Source organism: Amphiura filiformis, chromosome 16 (genome assembly GCF_039555335.1).
Source record: "Amphiura filiformis chromosome 16, Afil_fr2py, whole genome shotgun sequence".
NCBI lineage: Eukaryota > Metazoa > Echinodermata > Ophiuroidea > Amphilepidida > Amphiuridae > Amphiura > Amphiura filiformis.
In genome coordinates this window covers 54,643,976-54,665,581 of record NC_092643.1, presented here as the reverse complement: position 1 = coordinate 54,665,581, position 21,606 = coordinate 54,643,976, and the positions used below count along the sequence as shown (strand labels likewise).

The window sequence follows — 21,606 nt, the reverse complement described above, 5'->3', positions numbered from 1 at the left end:
ATTATGATACAATGCACTTGTTTGTTTTTTTTGGTTTTTTTTTATAGGCATGCAAAGAAATTCGGAAAGAAGTGAACGAAGATCTGTCAAAAGAAGTGGCGAAACTGAAAGGTATTTCAACTATAGTACATGTAGATTCTTTGATTGCTCGAGATTGAGATCAAATTAACAACGTATTATAAATAAGACTGTGGAGAGATCAATGGACAGTTTTGTACCAGATTGTCTGTGATCCTTCGTCACAAACGAGCCACAAAGGCACATTCCGTCTGGTACTGAGACTATTATTTCAATGTATAGAACAACCTTCCAAATACAATCTCAAGAAAAGTATGGTTATGTAAATGGTGACCTAGCTGACTATAGTGCTGAAAATACACAGCGAATGGAACATCGATAGCTCACTTGGTCAGATTATGAGTATTTTTGGCACAGCTCTTGTAAAATTCAGACACCCCTTTGCTCACTAAGTAAACGCTTTTTGTCCTTCCTACTCACCGCACTGAAGCAAAGACCCACTGCAACCAAGAGATGGCTATTGCTTATAGTCCAGTCAATCTAAACAAATTTGTGGTGTCACCCACCACTAATTGCAACAGAATTTTTTTCACTTTTATACATTTTAGAGATGTCCCCTGAACATCATACCAAAAATATACTAAAATATACTTGGTGGAACGGTAGTTTTAGGCGGGAAAAGGTCATACAGGGGTCAAATTTCAAAATTACTTTAATCTTTTTAAAAACTATACCAAAGCATTCCTCTAGTCTTAAGGATTCAGAAAAAGTATAGTTTGTCATATCTGTGATGTACCATTCTCAAGTTATAAGCAAAAAGGTCAAAGGTCAAATTTTGGGCTACACGTGGGTCAACTTTGAAAAAATGCTCCGATCTCCTTAAAAATGGTCTCAATGTGTTCGTCCTGTAAAAACACTCCAAAATAAGAATAGTTTGCCATATCTTGGATGTTTCGTTACCTAAGTAGCATGGTAAAAGAGGTTATTGACCATTGTTGAACTCTATTGACCCCGACCTAGTTTTCGATGTTATGCGTGTAATTAAACAACCTTAACAGTGCAAATATTCTTTAAATGAATTATGTTTGCAAGACGAACATTTTGAGACCATTTTGGTTAAAATCAGACAATTTTTAGTTTTTTGACCTCTGTTGAACCCAACGTTTGACCTTTGACCTTTTCGGTTATAACTCAAGAACCGTACATCACAGATATGGCAAACTATATTTTTTCTGAATCCTTATGACTAGAGGAATACTTTGGTATAGTTTTTAAAATGATTGGAGAGTTTTTGAAATTTGACCCCTGTATGACCTTTTCCCGCCAAAAACTACCTTTCCACCAAGTATATTTTAGTATACTTTTGTATGCTGTTCAGGGACATCTCTGACATTCATAGGAGTGAAAAAAATTCTGTTGCAATTAGTGGTGAGTCAAAACCCACTTTGACTGGACTATTAGTTTGTTAACAATAACTACTCCTTACATAAGTAAATCAGTGTTCCATTGCTTAAAGGATGGGTGAGACTGAACCACCTACGGTCAGGGCGCTTCAAGGACAACTTTTGGAAATTGGGTACGTCCGACAGTCCATCCTGTGAGTGTGGAGTATATAACAACAGACAGCTCAGATTATCACCAAATGCCCACTTTATCGTCTGCCAAACATGTGCAAAAACAAGGAAGTGACTGTTCAAAAAGCGACAAGAATATGACGGGCTGCGGTTTATACTTATCATGCCTATTGTATACTAAGCACCATAGAAAGGGCTTTCATGACTCCGGTTTTGAGTAAAATTTCTGGAAACTATTTAACATTTTAGTGTGTCTGTCGTAAACGCCCTGACAATATTGTTGGTGTAAAACACATACTGTTCAAAGTGATTGCTGCAGGTCTTCTAATTTTGTTGATATTTTGCTTTTCTTTTGTGTTGTTTTGTTTGCTGACAGTGGTCGCCAAGATAGACAACATAGCTGAAATAGACTATTCACTGGTATCTCCATCAAACTTTTATGGAGCCATAAATATGGAGAATAAGGTAATGTAATATTGTCCCCCAAAATGACCCAAGTTAATATTATGGAGTTACCGAAATGCTGTTTTAAATTTACTTCGACTTGAACGGCAACTTTCATTGTTCATTCACTGCAGGTGTTTTCACAGTCGAGTTTTAAATAGATAATCTTCTAGACGACAAAGTAAACAGTATTTCCCAAACTCTCCATTGTCTCTTGGGATACGCTTACTGAAAGGGGCAAAGGTCAAAAGACCTTGCCAAAATATACTCGGGCCATTCTAAATAAATGTGCGAGGCATGCATTTACGAAGCCACTGAACCAGTTTTGACATGATATTGAACCATTTTTAGCTTGATAGACAAAGAAACGTATCCACGGTAAACAACTTTATAAAAGGCAAACATTACAGTGTGAAGTTTCAATTAATCAATCAATCAAAAAATCAATCAATCAATCAATCAATCCTTTTAACTTACTTGGGTATGGTTTATTCGGACGCGACGCGAAACCTTTTCGAACTTTACCTCTCAAGTTCTTTTTCTCTTTCTTTTTTGGCTCACAGGGAGAAGTATTCCCAATAGGAAAGAGAAATGAAGCACCGTTTCCTGTTCCTCTGATTCCCGATGACCCTGACACACGTCACATGTTGGAGATATATATCACCGAGTTCCTGCTGGAAAGCGCTGGCTTTGTGTATTACAGCGCAGGTTTCTTCCAATATAACCTTACTCAGGATAAGGTATAAAGTGATTAAAAAATGAGTTTGTAAATGGGCAAAATGGCTCATTAATAGTGATGAAACAGGGAAGTTGAATGCATTATGGGAAGGGAGAGAGGAATTACGCATTCTAGAATATGCATTCGAGGTCTACTCTAGATAATAGGCGCCATTAGAGGCAACTTTGATTCCTACATGATGTTATTCACGTGTCATAATACTTTGGTACAAAAATACATTAGCTACTAAACAGGTTTACAAGTTTAAATTTTAATTGAGCATAAACTATATTCTGTAGTAAATCTATTGAACATGACTTTGATTGTTGAGGTATTATATTCTTGATAGATTTAGACCGTCAGACCAGCGAGTAGGCCTATTCTCCTCCGCCGTCAGTATGATTCCAGTCACACCAGATAGTGAGTGAAATCACACTAGCGTGCTGCGAAGGCGGAGCTAGGACGACAAAAGCTATGTAGCTGACGAACACGCATGCGTTAAATAAGTACCTTAAATCCAGAATTGTGGTAACCACTCAAACCGACATAGCCCGTATGAACTCTCACCCTCCCAGATGAAACCTGATCATAGTATATAAGTAGGGGTGTTTTTGTACTGTGATGGTAGCTTACAATCCAATCCATTGATGAAAGCTGATCATAGATAATTCCCCAATAACGAGGGGTGTTTTTTTTTGTACAATCCATTGGTCAAAAGTAATTATTCTATCGATTGAGTTTTTGCGATAACCTGACCAGGCTGGAGACGATGTTAGTGGATGTCAACTGGTGCTTTAAAGATGGTAGAAAGATTTTTTTAAATGTAACCTATCGTAACATGTAGGTTGTAGTTGTAGTTTATGGTGTTCAAAGGATTGCCTTTAATAGCACCTATTGTCTAGAGTAGACCAAGGATGCATATTCTAGAATGCGTAATTCTGCGCGCGCGTGTAGGGGGTGGGGGCTGTAATATATTTCGGATGTGAGAGTAGTATTTGTCCATGTTTTCTAGAGATTAATAAACTAGGGTCAAGTATGTTGATAACAACTTACATGCCAGCGCTAAGTCGTGGTCGGTCTCGCCTTTTATATTCTAATACCAGATTTATTGTTTGTTTCCTTCATCCAGATACCACCGGATGAGCTTAGCCTAGACACCTCATCATTAACGGTCCAATCAACCATCAGTGAGGTAAGCTGAATAAAAAACTACGAATTTCTCGAAATTAATCAATCATTAGCAAAAGACCTGCTGACTGCGAAATATTTCGCTACCACTGAAATATAACAAAATCGTTTCGCTTCATCATGTACTAATCAAGGTCCACTGGCGTAGCAAGGGGGCAGGGAGACGCGTGCCCTAAGGTGGCACCAAGTTGACACATTCAGCATCGATTATGCGCCCCCACCAAGCGATGAAAGCCAAAATACATTCCGCGCTTTTCAGCACAAAAATTCTTCATTATACCAAAATTAATGAGTGGTATTTGTGCAAATGTTCGCACTTTCCGCGCGCAGTTGTTTCAGGAATGGGGGGGGCATTATGTGTCCTTTGCCCAGGTTGCCACAATCCCTAGCTAAGCACTGTCAAGGTATGCAAACCCCCAACGCAGATCCCTTCCAAGTCAAAAGATCATATGGAAAGGTTTCTATACAAAAACGATTCTCTTATAACCATCATGCGCACAATTTCCACCTCGATACACCTGAGCACACATTTTCGTCCAAGAAATTCCAAGCAAACAACAAAGCAGCCAATGTCTCCACCACAGTCTTTGATTACACTATGAGTGCATAGCAATGTAAGAGCTGTGGAGCTTCTAGCTGAAAAATGGGCCTCTTTGATTGTTTTTTGTCGAAACCTCAAGTGTTCCCTTCATCCAATCAGAATTTTTTTTATATCAAACGAAAGCTAACACTTTTCGTCACTAGGTCAACAGATAACGCAATTCAATGTTATAGCAAGGCGAATGTGGAAAATTTGTTGAAAACTACCTATGAAATGAAAAAGCACACTTATATTGTCTATATACTAGCGTCACTAGAATGAGCAATGGTCAATTCTCTTTAAATTGCCAATCTTGTGAAAAAAAGTTACTATTTTTGCCTGTTTTGTCATACGGTTGTAAATTCAATGAACTATAACTTTTAAAAAAGAGCGCTTACAAATTGATATGTACCTCCCATTAGCTCCTCACTACATCTTGGTGGCGTGACACAAGAGATTTTAAAGCTACTTGACCAAGTACACGTAGTAGCATCATCGGCGCAAGTCGAAGCTTGAAGGTCTCACACTACATTATACTAAACCAAAGCAGTTGGCAGCGGCGTAGCTGGGATTTTTTCCAGGGGGGGGGGAAGCCTTTATGGGGCGGGGCCCAAATCCACCAAATTTCCCTGCACTTGGGGGGCAGGGGCGGGGCCCAAATAGACAATTTTTGTCAGGCTTATTGATAATAATCGTAAGGTATTGCATATCGTATGGCTTCCTCATCTCTCTACCCCTCCTCTCACTCTATTCCCCTATTTCTCCTCTCTTTTTCCTCTTTGCCCAAATAGGCAATTTTTGTCAGGGGGGCGATCGCCCCCACCCACCCCGGCAGCTACGCCACTGGCAGTTGGTTCGTCTTCCCCTTCTCTCGATGAAATCTGCTAATGTACAAACTTATTATATATTACAGTCTTCTCTTGTGCAACTCTTCCCTCTCCCACCTCTCGTGACGATTCCCCGGACGAGCCCCCAACATGTATCCAATTCTGCAGAATGACCCATTTGTGCACAAACAGAAGGTCTTATATATTTTTGTACGCGATAAGGTAGATTCTTAGGCTTGTGTGGGTAGCTCCATAACTTTACTGTTACCTTATTATATTCTTAAAACAATATTAAAAAATAATTACTTCTCCCATAATCATACCTTCCTTGTGATTTTTATCGTCAAAGTTGAAAAAGCTGTTTCCAAACATGCTGTTGCAAGTCAACGTCAAAGCCAGTCGCTCTCCTGAAGTCATCATGACGCCAGACGCTCTTAATGGTACAGCGCAAATGGATGCCAAATTCTTTGTCCAGCTTCCCAATAAGACACTGCACTATATCTGTACGATGGAATATGTAAGTATATGTAGAAACAAAATTAATAGTCTTTTGACTGTTATTGGATTGCATATTGGTAAAATGACAGACCAAAAAAATTAACTATTATTTTGTCATACTTACTTCAATTGCAGACTGCGCATGCTTCTGCCATTCTTGGTGTCCAAGGTAACGACCTCACATGGAACGCCACATATGTCGGGTAAGTGAAGAGGTTTTCAAACCGTAGCATTTTGTGTCATTGGGACTTCAAGATTATAATACAGTGCACTTTATAGAAAACGTATCAATATCAACTTGATAAATGTGGATTTTAACTTTAAGGCAGCTGTGTACTCTCAGTCATGTATGTAGTAAAAGTGCCATAATTTTGTAATTATTCACTCAAAAGACAGATAAATAAATAAATAAATAAATTAATTAATTAATTAAGTCAAATGGTTCAGCTATGATGCAGTAACAGCTCTAGTTATGTAGGCTATTGTATGTCACCGGTATGTACATGGTGTCCCAGAAAAAAATACCGAGTGAATAAAATAAATAAACATCAGAATCAAAAAAATTAAAATGCAGCGCATAGCCTATTTTGTTGTGCATCACATACAAAAACTGTATTTGAATTGTTTGACTGGTTGCGAAGAAATTAACGATTAACTTGAATAATGCGCACATCAGTGCAGTTCATTCCAAGTTTGATCAACAGCCACTTTCATACTCCCTCAACGCTTCCTAAAGTTTGAGTAGCTCATTAAATTTTAGTCGACATTATCTATTTTATAATCCGATATTATTCATGCTTTCATGAAGATGAACAACAGTTTGTCTGAGATAAAACCTTGATTTCTGCAATTGGAAGCTTTCCAACTATAATTCCTTAGGTTGTGCAAATATGTTATATTTTAACTTTCCAAAGAACATTTGAGCTAAGAATGACAATGATCAAGTGCTTACGTGCTTTACGTGTGATTTTTGATACCGTGATACAACATTCATGTTGAAAATTTAAAAGATTTAAACTTTGCATTACAATTTCTTGGAAATATTTAAAAAACATTAATGTATGTGAGTATTTTTTGAAGCCAGCTGGAATTCTTTATTCAATAATTCTTTATGTAACATTTATATCAACATTTAACGAAAAAATATATTTACAAGTACCGAGCATCATTTTACATGCAAGCTTTCATTTTCAATATCGTGCAGGTTTTCAAATTTGAATAAAACCTAATTAAATGTTTGGCAAGAAACAGATTGTTTGAAAAGAACGAAAAGGATTTCACCGAACAAAATATGAAGCCCATTGACAGTTAACAACTAGTGCGCATGAATGATCTATTCTTTCTTTCAAACTTGAAGTGAATTGATGCATGCGTTATGTAATCGCTCAATTCTTCGCAATCAGTCAACCGACTCCAGTAGAATTAGCGTATAAGATGCCGAATGAAATGGGCTACACGCTGATTTATAGATTTGTGGATTCTGATGTCTATTTCTCGACTTAGGTCCAAATTCATTTGCCCGGTAGTTATTTTCCGGGACACCCTGTATAGTCCTTTCAAAATTAAAAGGTCCATCTGAAACATAGGTGCATCATACAAGTATACCAAAGAACATGAAGAAGAGGAAGATTTTAAGTAATTTGAATGCTACTTTTCTCTTTACTCTATTGAGTCATATGCTGGAAATTCCAATTATCTTTTATTTGAGCCTAGCCTTTAAGGTCCAGCCTTAAAAAGCGGGCACTTAACCTATTGTAAAAAATGTCACTGGACTCTGTATTTACTGGTGTAATCCCAGTACTTTTTAATTAAGAATAAAACACACGATTTAAAAATGCATCGTGTGCTTGAAAGTAATTGCTCTAAATAGCGCAAGTGTAAAAAAAATAATATTGTTATAAATTACTTAAAAGTGAAGGATAAGTCATTGAAATTGTCAATTGGTATTTTTGAAATGAAAAATTTGGCAAAAAACAAAGAAAACAGCAGTATTGATATGAAGTTAATAGCCCCATTCAAATACAGTATATAAATTACAGATTCATGTAAAATGTCTTATTTTGTCTCAAATACACGGCTTTCGGCTGAACCACTAGCAGCCTATGTTAGCACATCTATGACAATGACAAAGGTACCAAAGTTGGAGTTGTGGTGATTTTTACGATCGTCCGGATGAGCAAATCACTGAATCGGTGTTTAAATACAGATTTCTATTTTATTTACAAGCTAATATCCTATATAAAAATAATTCTAAATGAGTTCTCATTTGTGGATACTTTTGACACAATATTATGACATCCAAACCAAATTAAAAATTACACTTTTCCTTTTTATTTCAATTTTCTTAAAGTGTGGACGTGAAACTGGTGGAATCCAACATTGGGAAGATAGATGTAAGTAACTTTGCAAAGATACTGCGCTGATCAAAATTTCTCAACATAATACCGCTTAAATTTAAGACTCTAAGTCTAGACTTTAACTGTTCATCGCCTTGAATCTTGCACTGTAACATGGGTGATGTCCTTTTTTTAAATTGAATTAAATTGAATTGAATTATTCTCATTTGTTGCATTTTTGGTAATTTAAATGCTACTTTTCTCTTTACTTTTGAGTCGTATGCTTGAAATTCCACTATCACGATTTAAAATGCATCGTGTGCTTGAAAGTAATTGCTCTAAATAGCTGGAAAGAGTCAAGAATGTTCTTTTTATTTTAAGACCCATTTAGTGACCCCAACGCAAGTGCAAAAAAAAAAATATTGTTATAAATTACTTAAAAGTGAAGGATACGGTTGAACTACTAAATCATTAATATTCATAATATTCGTCAAGTCTCTGTTCGGAAATATCACCATGCCAAATCATTTATGGATTTTCACGTACTTTTTTTTTTGTAGGGGGGGGGGGGGGCGAGAGCACATCAGATATATCGAATTGCCTTTTGAATACGAAGAATGTCATTCTGATATTAAATAATATATTTAATATATTTTGAAATTCGCGATATAATACACAATTTATAGCAAATCATTAAAAATTTATATTTTTAACAGTCCTTGAAGTAAATTATAAATCTAATGAAATGTAGATTTTTCCCAAAACACCAAAAAAATGTAGGCCTTTTTTCATATCTTCAACATGAAAAGTCAACATTTTCAATTGATGGTCGACTTTTCATTCCAGCTACATACACTTGAAGTATATACGTATCATTAGATGTATAAAGTTTACTTCGAGGAATGTTAAATATAAAAGATACTGTGCAAACGTTACTATCCGATCCCTTAAGGGATTATGGATTTGGTAAATGCATAATGTGTCGTATTTTTTCACTCGATACATATGTGTGTACAATTATTGCTCGCCTGATTGACGAATTGAATTGATGAATTGTATAGCATTAAAGTAATATCAGCTGGTAATATCAACTGAAATTTTGCATTTACAGATGAAATTCATGAGAGGAGCTGTTGACCTTGTTGACCTTGCTATGTTATCCAAACTTATGCCATGGCTAAATGGTAAGCGATTTATATCATAATTATATTTTGAACTAAACTGTGCTGTTCTTCGCTCTCTTCATCGCGCGTCTCTCTCTTCCTCACCTCTCCCCCTCTTTCAGTGTCGTCTTACATACTTATCAGGGCTGGACCTTAACATTTGAGACCTAGCCACTGCCAATCCTGCTTGTAATTCTACAAATCGGGTCTAAAACGTGACAAGCCGATAGAAATTTTTACAAGCCCGACTTTGTTCCGGAAATAATTTCCAAAACTTTGATCCAATCGTCATTCTCAAAAATATCCATTTATCAACTTGTATACATGTTAGTAACATGGTTTTATGTATTTGCGGTTTTATTTTGTTACGTACTGAAACCAATCTTTTTTGGCATCCATACATCTCAAATGATAAATCTAGGTCATGGTCATGATGGAGCCAAGTATTGGTCCCATTGTGACCTTTATGACCTATTGTTATCATGTTGTAATGTACTTCAATTGTTTCTCTTATTGCTAGAAATATAAAAACGTCATGCGGTGCTTACTTCAGGCGTTATAAAGTCGAATAGGTCAAATGTTAAAATATTTTCACACAGAATGTCAAACTTTAAAAATCAATCCAATTTCATAGAAACCGGTCTCAAATTCAATCTCAAACAGACATGGCTATAATCGATGGATAAATGGTTGAGGACTAACTGAATGAGGACGATATGGGTAAAGGACTAACTGGTTAAGGATCAAGTGGCATGTGCCCATATTATTAAGTGGGCGGTATGTGGGACGTATTTTTTTCAATGCATAATTATCATTACTACGGTATGTCAACAAATTTAGTTATTACCAAAAATGTCACACGCCATTCAGACTAGTACTTTTAGAATATGACAAGCCCGACATCAAAAGTACACGCCATTGGCGTGTGGGCGTGTGTAAAGGTCCAGCCCCGATTCTATGACCTCTTCAATAATTTGTTAACGAGGGCAGTGTAACTATTTCAATGGTAATTCCTTGCTTTTTCATCATAATCAATGTTTTAATTCCTTTTCTTTATCATGACGTGTTTTATATTATGTTTCTGTAGATGAAGGAAAGAAAGGCATACCGTTGCCATCTGTGGATGACGTGAGCTTTGAAAACCCTGTCCTGACACTGAAACAGGTATTGTGCACTCCTATCTTATTATGCTTACATATTGCTAGTCTCGGTTCCAAGCTGGATTGTGCACGAAGGAGCACAACGCGGCTGGAATAAAGACTAGCGTCTGATCTGCTCACAAGAGGGCGAAATACTTGAAATTTAGTGGTCTCTGCGTCTTATGTCTACTTCTATACAGCATGCTTTTGATTTTGACTACAAAACCAACCTTAACATGCTGATTAAAATGAATGTATTTCAGTGCTTCCCAAATATTGTGGTTGCCAAAACCTAATATTTTGGTAGAATAAGGACCATTAGACTGGTTCTATTTTGGAAATTAATTTGGGTATGCTATACTCGAATCTGTTGTCTGTCAATAAGTATTATGAGGCCGTGACCTTTAAAAAATACCACCAAATGACCCCATAGGATCTTATATAGGGTAAAAAGTAATTTTATTCTAATAACACTTTCAACATGTCAAATTATTCGTCTGGCCACACGGATCCCAGAAATGTAAAGAGGTTATGGGACACAACGGGTCAAAGGTCTATTTGCTTGTTGTGCATGGGTCAAAAGTCAAAGTTGCTCCAATTTTCGCAAAAGTTGAGGCAAATTGTTCGCCTAGCTTAGAGGTTTGCAGAAAAATAATAGTTTGCACTATGTAGTTAGTACGTTACACAGCAAAGAGTTAAAAGATATGTAGGGTTCCATAGGATTCTATGGCATTTGTACTTATTTATCATCTCTCTTCTGAACTTCACATCGCAGATAATAGATTTTTACGAAAACTTTAATTTTTCACCCCTGTACAAAATGCAAATTGCCCTTGGACCTGTTGAGCCTCATAACTTGGTAAATATATGTGTATTGGTTATGTAACCAAAATAGGTAGTTTATTTAAATATGATATCTGCATACTTTCGTTACCATCGGGTAAGAGGCTATGCAAAAATTATGAGCCATTGGGGAGGGTGAATGGGGGAGGGGGCAAAGATTTTGTAGCAGGCCGGGGGGGCAAGCAATTTTTGACACACATTTACGGGGACACCTTTTAAATAGTACGCTCTAAAAAGGCGTAGGAAAACATAAAAGAAACGTTAAAATATCTTATGCTCGCAACAAATATCTAGATCATTTAAAGTTTGCAAATTGGGAACCAAATAATTTGGCATATACAAGGGGGGGGGGGCAAAGATATTTTGGCAAGCCGAGGGGGGGGGGGGCAAGCACTTTATTGGCAGACTGAGAGGGAGAGAACAATTTTTGGCGCGCCATTTGAAAAGTTTGCCCACCCGGGGCTCATAATTATTGCACAGTTAAAGTTAAAATGTTAAATATCATTTTGAAGATCATTGATAACATTTTTCATATTTGTGTTTCATTTCAGGGTTACTTCAAACTTGGTGTGGACGTTAGTTACAAAGGAGTAAAGAAATGACAGATTCCATACTAGCTAATACTGAAATTGTCATTTTGTTGACTTACACCTATACACAGTGGTAGAACAAGAAGCGATTTTGTTTTCTTGATCAGTTTTCATTGCAGTGCAGTGAAAAATTGGGGTATGGTATATAATCGGGAAAAGAATGACGTTATATAATGCAGTCAGTTCTCTTCGTCGTTTAACATTGTGAAGCAATGTCGACTCGTTATTATGCGAGACTCAGAGTTTTCAGACTGAGATGAGATGCATATAATTTTGGACTATTAAGAGTAAAGTATCACCTTTGCGGTTGTGTTCTTATTACGAGGAGAAACAATTATTATATGTATATATTATCATTAATTATAGGGAACAAATTGGAAAGCAAGTGATTTGAATCGACCTAAAAGTTAGGCCTGTCAATGACAGTGCAATGGAAATGGAATTAACAGAGTTATAGGAATTGTTTAAAGCCATAATGTACGATCTTATAATATGAAATTGGTAAATGTTTTTCAAACCTGATTTTTTTGGGGCATATTTGTACACATGTCCCAACTGTGACCTAATGGAATCAGCTAAATTATGTTGTGTATGTTACGTAAACAGAGCAATTTTGACATAAAGTCATATTTATGACTTTAAGTCCCCCATAAAACTCCATGTTAAACGGCCAAAATAGCCAGTGGGGTTTGTTTTATCTTACCTTGTTATTTCAGCTTAAAACGGACAGAAACCCTTCCAGGCTGTTATTACTAATATCATTTCAGCATTTTGGTACAGAAAAACGTGTTTTATGGCTTTATGTGTATTTTTATTATGATAGAATTACTTTTATACTAATTTATATTGTGCATGTTCTTGTATAGTTTATATATAACTTTTGCAGTGCGCTTCACACTACAGGATAAACTGTCATAAACGATTGTATATATTATGAAATAAAATACATAATTAAAATAATACTTAATACTTAATAATAATTAATAATAAGTCAAAATATGGTCTTAATCTGAGGTGTATAGGAAACAAATTATCGGATACATTCAGCCCCATGCAAAAATGCCAAGCTAAATGGCGTGAATTATGTATACTTTGTTGAGTAAGCACCATCTTTTTAAATTTCACCTTGGCTCCTTTTTTATGTTTCTTTGTTTTTTCATTTTTGATCTGCCTTCTAAAAATGTGCGGGGACAATTAGTCAACTGCATAGCGGGCAATCTGATCTAATCTGAAAAGGTTAAGATCTAAGATTAACTTCTTTTTTCCCTTTTAGTAATGTAATGCATGAAGAATTTATTCTTTTATCTATTTGATCAATGTCTGTATTAGTTAGAAACTGTAAATGTGTTATTTATAAAAAAAAAAAAAAAAGAAAAAATAGGTTCCCGTATATAAATTAAAAATTGGTGAGGGAGGGTTTCTTTTTCAAAGGCAAAATTGCCATGACTAAAAGTGTTTGTAACGCCATATTTTGGTTATTCTTTGTTTTATCTATAGTTTTGAGAATAAAGGGTACCACTATAAGATTAGGACATATACACCTCAAAAGTCAACAAAGGTTAAAAAAATATGTTTATTAATTTTATTGCAAACAAGAAAGAATGGGAACATAAAAATATTTTTATGTATTATACAGTATTGTTTTTCAACTTCATATTCCTTTTGTTTGGATGAGTTTTAGAAGAGGCGCAAGTTGCAACTCATTTCAAACACGTGGTCAGCTTATCTTAAAAAGGACACTCTGTCTTTCAAATCTTTCAATATTATTTATGTATGAACCCATCTTTAATAGCATGTTTTATACTGAATAAATATGAAGGTCTGAAATAAAAATCATGTTGTTGAATATTTGTCTCCTTTTCCGGGATAGTATACACACAAAAAGTCTCTTTACTTAATAGCTCATATAAGGTCAACAATGTTTAGGTAATTTTTGCTGTAGATGCAATACCGTAGAAACCCGTCTATAAGGAATAGAAGCGACTGTGATGATAGCATATTTCACGCTAGCGCCCTCCACAATATTATATCATTATGGAATTTGGGCAAATCATTTACCGACACAAGCAGGTATACAATGTATTATTTTATCTTTATTTCGCATCTCACGAGCATAGCTCACTTGGCAAGGCATAAGACTTTGGTTCTTTAGATCGGAAGATGGTGAGTTCGAGCCTCATCACGATCACACGAACTTTTATAAACAAAATATTGTTCAAACTTTTCATTTATATTTTCTTGCATTTTCTAAAGACTCCTTTCGTGATCATTTTTTTCATATTTAGTTTAATTTATTCTATTGTTTTTCTTTTATTGTTTCTTTTCTTTGTCTTTTTTCTTGTTTAATTTAATTTTTTCTTTATTTTCTTTGATTCATATAATATTGGCAGGATAAGGAGAGGAGGAACTAAAGACCCATTCAGTGATTTGCTCATCCGGACGATCGTAAAAATCATCAAAATTCACCTTTGTCATTGTCATAGATGTGGTAACATAGCCTGCTAGTGGTTCAGCAGAAAACCGTGTGACACATAATATACATTTGGCTACATTTTATTATACGATAAATACGAATTTATTAAACATGGTAACAAATATTCTCTAGCAGATCGGTTATACGATGGAACTGGTAGGCATAGGCCTATTATAAATTCGGGATATTAAATATCTTCCTGACGAGACAGATCTGCGCATGTGGTCAAAGACGATTCCTTACTAGCCACAGACCGTCCGCTGGAATTAGTTGAATCGCTATGGCTGTTGGTCGGACCTCTCATCTCTCTACATCGATTGTGACCTATCCCCGACATTGCCCTTATGAACTCACATCCTCCTGTTTTATTCCAATACGCTGGCGAAGTTACGTAATAATCGGATTAACTACCATAGCAATAGGTGAAAACAATTTTTGAATATACCGCGTTATACACTGATACGTTCAGGCGGTACCTCTTCATTGAACCATATCATGCTGCACCTGTAAGATCTTTGAAAAGACCAGTATTGTATTCAATCTATGATTGCAGACATACACAGTACAGGTGATGAGTGTAACCTGCTTGTAGCGCAGCGCGATATGTTCAAAATTGTTTTCACCTATTGCTATGGTAATTAATCCGATTAATTACGCAACTTCACCAGCGTATAATGGCCGAATAAATTCTGGGTCCTGTGTCACAACTTGGGGTACCTTTGTGTTACATAGTAAAAAAAATAAATGGCTCAAACATTTTACCTACACATCTCATTTGAAGTGGTTCATCCTCCTGAGCATTTTGACACCTTTTTTATGGAAATCGGTTGAAAAATGAGAGAGTGAGGGCAAAAACAATCACAAAGTAGGGAGGATGTAACCCCACCTCGTTTTTCCACATTTACAATCATTTTGAGCAAGTATTGGTCTTTTAAATGAACTTGTATTTATTTACTTGGTTTAGATGTCTGGGAGTCCATTTAGACATTTTTTACTAGATTCAAATTTTTAATGGGGGTTTTAAATCAAATTTACAATATGAATCCCTCCCCCTAATCCCCCTCCCCCTAATCCTCAGCCACCCTTGGCACATTTCATGGCAAACGTCATAAGAAAATAATTAAAAAATATTTTAAAACGGGATAAAAACATGAGTAATCTAGAATAAATTAGCCTCAATTTAAGACCTAATTGAATCTTCTAAGTGAAGGAATACTCAAGAGACAGTGTTTTGAAATCCAAGCTGCACATCAAAATGTAACAAAGCCACCTTTTTGGGTACCCCAGTATGTGACACAGGATCTCTGACCATCACTTGGCTTGTTGGATTCGTCTATACTACAATTCGCTGTCGAAGTGACGTAATAATCGCAATAACTACCATCAAGCAGATTGCACTAATCACCCGCGTATGTCACCAAACATAGATTGAATACCACTCTTTTCATAAATACTAATCTTACATGGCGAGTGATTAGCATTTCTTTGACAACTATGGTTTAATGCATAGGTGCCACGTGAACGATGAAGTGCAGGGCTATGTATTCGAAATTGTATTCATCAATTGCTATGGTAGTTAATCCGATTAATTACGTCACATCGACAGCGAATAGCCTATAGTATGGGTTCAAGTGGAACAAAAATAGTGTATGTCCATTGCTAGCTATGGTAATTAATCATGTTAGTGTTTACATCACTACTTCGGTGAAGACAAGAGAAGTGTGCCTTCTCTACCAACGCCTGTGATATAACAGGTGCAAGCGAAACAAAATTGAATGACCAGAATAGTTTCCTTTGTCAGATGAATTGATTGAAGTTTTGAAGACACTCTATTCTTGATGGGACAATAGATTCAAATATGGAATAATTATTATTCCTCATCTATTTTTTTTATTGAAAAAAATGCAATTGTGGCAACAGAACAATATTTATTTTGATTTCATTTCAAGTAGAAACAAAATCGTGCTTAAGCCAAAAACGCACCCTACCTCAAGAATTGGGATGGCACAAAGGTGCAACATAGGTTTTTATTGCAAAGACGAGGACACACAAGTAGTTACAACACATCTGTCTAACCGTGGGTTTCGCTATTATTTAGAATAAATGCTTTTACTAGTTTCTATAAAACCACAAAATTACTAAAAAAAAGCTATAAAAAAACTAAAAAAAAAAAAAAAAAAAAAAACCCACCTAAAGTAGAAAGGTAGATTTGAAGAAAGATAAAAAGAACATGTCAAAAGTTAAAATTAAACGAGAATGAAAAAACGGAACCGGTGCCCGGACCATGCTCTCTTCAGCATGTCTTCAGTTCCAAAGTCTGACGCTCTATCAATTGAGCTATACGATCCTGATATACGAAACAGTCGTTATTATGTCAATACAATTGATTGGTGTTACAACATACTTAGATGGAATGCATAGCCACCCAGTGCCAGTATATGGTCGAATCCAACCAAAAGTGTCCACGGGCCAAAAATAAAAGTCCGAAATAAACATGTCTCCACAATCTTTTCCTTTTGCCCATTGATTGATGACATATTGGCCTTATAGGAACCAAAAGTGCCATTACTAATCTTGAAAAATAAATCCAGGACGTGTGATAGTAAATGTGATATCAAAACCCAATATTACCTACGAATACCACTAGGATGCTTTCACTATCGCAATACTAATCAACCTAAAACAAATGGAATATTCCCATTAACGCTTTTTTCGTGTAATGTAGACCACAGGGTGTCAGGAAAATGCTAGCTCAACCAGAAAATATTTGTTTTATTTTTATAACGCGATCAATATGATCTTAGTCGATTTATGCTAGTTTATTTTGAAAATGAAGTTTAGGTCAGTTTCTGTATTTTATTTATCAAATGAGTATGAAGCAATTTACACATTGCATAAGAACGAGTAGGATATATGTTTTCAAGAATATTAGGAATTATACGCATACACCTAACGCTTTATGCAATGAAAAGGTGAAAAAACCGGGTATTCGTAGGTAACATGAGCTATTTAACAATATCTATATTGAGTTTAGAGGTTTAAATTTTGCTATTATGGTAATGAATTAATAAAATGGTAGTTTTTAGATCTCTTTCAGATGGTATGTCCAAATGAATAAATGCTATTACCTTAAATCAAAATTTTTGTGATGCTTTTAGCAAGATTTTGACCACTTCATTTTGATATACAAGTAGTTAATCAGCAATTTTACATAATAAATAATTGTTGAATGAATCCGTATATGGGTAATAATAGTGTCCTGGGGTACCGCTTAAAGTTTTTGACAATTAATTTCCATTGGTAGGGACACTTCATTACACATGTCATGTATTATGCTGTATTCGTAAGTAACATTTCAGTATTTGTAGGTAAGAATTAGACTTTTGGTGGATATCGCAATCAAAACTTCATTTTATAAAGCACTTTGAATGTATTATTTTCTTTATGTGCGTTTATTGATACTTTAGACCCTATCATGTATTAATAATGTCGGTTCACAGCGGTTGAAAGATGATGGAAGTAAGAAACAAAGGCACTAAAGTGACTTTAATTTGCTTAATTGCACACAAATCGCTTAAAACCGTTATTGCAGACTTGTGAAGTCCATCTTGGAGTCAGTTACGTCTTGTGGCCTTTCGTTTGAGGGCAACTACAATTAGCTTTATACCAGGGTCCATCACTGTGTTGTCCAGATCATGAGACAATGAGTACAGTCGTTTTTTCCATGGTATTCGGAGGTAACCTTAGCGAAAACGTCAAAAGTTACCTTCGAATAAATCAATTTGGACGCAAATTAATCAGAAACCTGAAGGTCGGTAAACATTTAAAGTGAAGCACACATGACATTTGACAAATCCAAGTATTTATCCCTTCTAATCTTCTTTGAATCTGATTTTTCTTTCAAATGAGCAGACCGTCGTCTATTTCAGTACATATTTTTCAACAATTAAGCCGTATTCACTTTTGTATGGTGGGCATGTATGTGAATTCGCAACTTTCATTGACATATGATTTGATAGCAAACATACAGGCCTTCGTTATGTACCAATATGGGCATTGGCATGAATGGCGGTGTTTCACAATACTGTCATGATGTCAAATTGTATTCGTAGGTAACATTCGGTTACCGAAATTTACCTACGAATACTTGCTTTTATTGTTGACATCTCAGAAATATTTAAACGCAGGCTATTAAAACTTGGTAGAAATAAAGAGTGTATTACCCTGCACCTATTGCTTAACTATTGTTTACTATTCTCTCACTTTGTGGAAATGACACAGCTTTTAACATGTATTCGGAGGTAATGCATATTTTTTACCAAACCTACCTTTGTGCCATTTAGAATTTCTGGCAGCTATACACAATAATAAAGATGTCCGAATGCAATGCATTTCAGTATTGGACATATCAAAGCTTGTATCAATTGAGCATTTATTAGTAAATTCCATTTTTAAAGATATATCTAGTGCTATGAAAAATTGTATTCGTAGGTAATGTAAAAAATACCACTCAAAAAATTATCACAAAAAATCATAATTATGTACAAATATGTGAAAAATTGAACAGGCAATCTTTGAATACACACCTTTCAGGAAATCAATTTAGATTCAATCCAATGACTTCTTTTCATAACTGACTTAGATGTTTTTAAAAATACTTTAAGAACTATTTTGAAAAAATGGGTAAAAATAGCATGTTTTGGGCTCTCTGTGTCTAAGTTTTTCACAGAAGGGGGTCTTATTATATATGGCGCGAAGCGTATGATCAAGGCGAATAAACACAATACAAAAACGAATGCCAATTGATTAATACTTTTAAGTTATGGCCCTGAACATGCCGTGTACACTTTTCGTTGGATTCGACCATATATTTGCTCAAACTCCAAATACAACAAGCAACCAATTTTATTGAGGGCGTTTCTTAGGTATATCCTTGTAGACGGGGTTTTACGGTATTTAATCCTGCGCATTTTGACACCTCTTTGGATCCACTGTGACTCTACAAGCAACGCTACAAGCATTTATGGACGAAGGTCCAAATTTAAATGACAAATTGGGCCTATTCAATCATCACAGACTAGATTTGTGGTTGAAGAGTCAAGGTGGTTAGGCGGATGGGTAATATATGCGCGCATTTTTTAAATTTTAAGTATACAACCAATTGCATGCCGTATGGTGCATTAATCGGTAGAAAACAATGACGAGTTTGATGAGATGAATAGAAGAAACGATTACTATATATTCCGATCAAGAAGTCAGCACTGTAGTAGTTTCAGAATGGCAGAATAATTGACAATTCATTTGAGGTATCTGATTGTTGGCTCATTGCCTGCCGGTTGGTAATTGAGAGAGGCTAGATTATCCTGTATAGAGTCTCCATCGTTTGGATAACTTACGGGACATCACGAGGAATATCAGTAACCACCTTGGTAGGTTTAGGTCGCATTCTTCTTAGGCAGTGAAACAAAACCTAATCAGCATGCGGAGACACTGTATAGTTGCTGTTGATAACTCATGGTAGCCACACAAAATAGCCTACTGATGGAAACAAAAATTCATTCATCAGGATCGGTATAGTAAACTGGTTAACAAAGTTCATTGTATCTGATCCAGAATGTTCACTTACTTGTGTACGTTTCCCTTCCCTTGGAGGAAAACCAACTGGCAACTCCTTCCCGCTCTCGGCTTGCCAAAAAATCTTTGCCCCAACCCAAATTTTACCCTCCCCAGGGCTTATAATTATTGCATTGCCCCTAAGCGACACGCCCGGGGCGACACTTCTGATTTGGCCGTTTGTTATGTAAGCAAGTGTGACCTTCGCCCATTCAAATTCAACTTTGCTTGTAGAGATCCCAACATATTCAAAGAGGTGTCAAAATTCGCAGGATAGGTAATTTCCAAAAAAAAGAGGAAAGGAGAGAAGAGAAGAGAAAGAGGGAAAAAGGAGAAAAAAGAAGAGAAAAGGGAGAAAGGAGAAGGGAAAAGTTAAATTGCATCAGTGGAGGCCTATAAGTAGGTCCATGCCTAAACCGCAGTCGGGTCAATCTATAATAGGCCTATATGGGCCTGTGAGAGTTTAGCCGTAGCTTGAAGGTTGGTCTTCTGCCCAAAAGCATGTGAGAACTACTGCGGGCCCGCCGATATGCAGGGCCCGTCAAGTTTCAGGCCTGTAAAGTGTCAGTGTAACATTTAAAATTTTGCAAATTGAGTTCGGGCCCTTTTTTTGTTTTAAAAAGCAATGATTTATAGTGTTTAAAAAAGTGCACCAAATGGCTTCAATTGGACCTTAATTTTGCAAAATTTCCAAACTTCTCAGCGGGAACATCCGCCTCAGATACCACCTGCGTATATAAACAACTGCCCGTTTTCGCTTCTGTATCTAACACCCAGCACTTGATGTTTAAACCAATAATTCATACAATAACAGTGAAAAACGGCTTCAATTTGCCTGTCATTTCGCAAATTGTCGGCTTTTCCAAACTAAAATTTAACACAATAATAGTGCAACAATAATCCACCAAATGGCTTCGATTAGGTCTTCATTTTGAAAAAGTTTCTCACTTCTGAGTAGGGGGGCACATCCTCCTCAGACACCTCCCCCCCCGCGTGCGCAACTTTGTGGGTATTCATTAATATCCCGCCAAACTGTTCTGTCTTTTGCTCTATGGCTGACATCAGTGGCGTATAGCGTGGGTCATCATATTGGGTGGGGGATCGACCATGATTGGGGGGAGGCACCGGATCTGATGGGAGGGGGGGGGCACAAGCCATTTTCAGCCATTTTCCTATAGCATTTTCTAAATTTTCAGATCGATGGGGAGGCACGTACCCCCCCCCGTGCCCTTATGACGCTACGCCACTTGCTGGCATTTAGTAACATGTTTACTATGGAGTTTAGGTTGGTTCTTTCGCAGTCAGCACACAGTATGTCTACCTCTCACACCGACATCGCCTGGCTAATAATTACTTGGTACAGCAGAGATACCAAAATAAATACCCGGGATCGATACACGTGAATGTGCTATGCACGATTTTGATATTCAGACGAAAATCTTTGGATACCGGGGTAGAAAATGATGAATATCTCCCGTAAATGATTTCGTCTGAAGAATCCAGATGTGGTTCCTTGCACTTGAATATACGTGTTGAACATATGTGACTATCCACATCGAAACGCTCGTAAAGTCGGCCCCTGGTCAATTTCGTTTTCTTCCG

The 21,606-nt window shown here is 36.3% G+C and overlaps 1 protein-coding gene across 1 annotated transcript in view; it reads left to right on the top strand.

Annotated features, from left to right (window-relative positions):
- The window catches only part of LOC140136209 (bactericidal permeability-increasing protein-like), a 34,374-nt gene extending 20,623 nt beyond the window's left edge, over positions 1–13,751 (top strand). Inside the window, exons 7-16 of the mRNA XM_072157928.1 lie at positions 48–111; positions 1,969–2,057; positions 2,600–2,776; positions 3,884–3,946; positions 5,699–5,866; positions 5,983–6,050; positions 8,198–8,240; positions 9,295–9,367; positions 10,434–10,510; positions 11,880–13,751. Of these exons, the coding sequence (XP_072014029.1) occupies positions 48–111; positions 1,969–2,057; positions 2,600–2,776; positions 3,884–3,946; positions 5,699–5,866; positions 5,983–6,050; positions 8,198–8,240; positions 9,295–9,367; positions 10,434–10,510; positions 11,880–11,930 (873 nt within the window). The 3' untranslated portion in view covers positions 11,931–13,751. The remainder of the gene's footprint in view (positions 1–47; positions 112–1,968; positions 2,058–2,599; positions 2,777–3,883; positions 3,947–5,698; positions 5,867–5,982; positions 6,051–8,197; positions 8,241–9,294; positions 9,368–10,433; positions 10,511–11,879) is intronic.
- Positions 13,752–21,606: the final 7,855 nt, after the last annotated feature.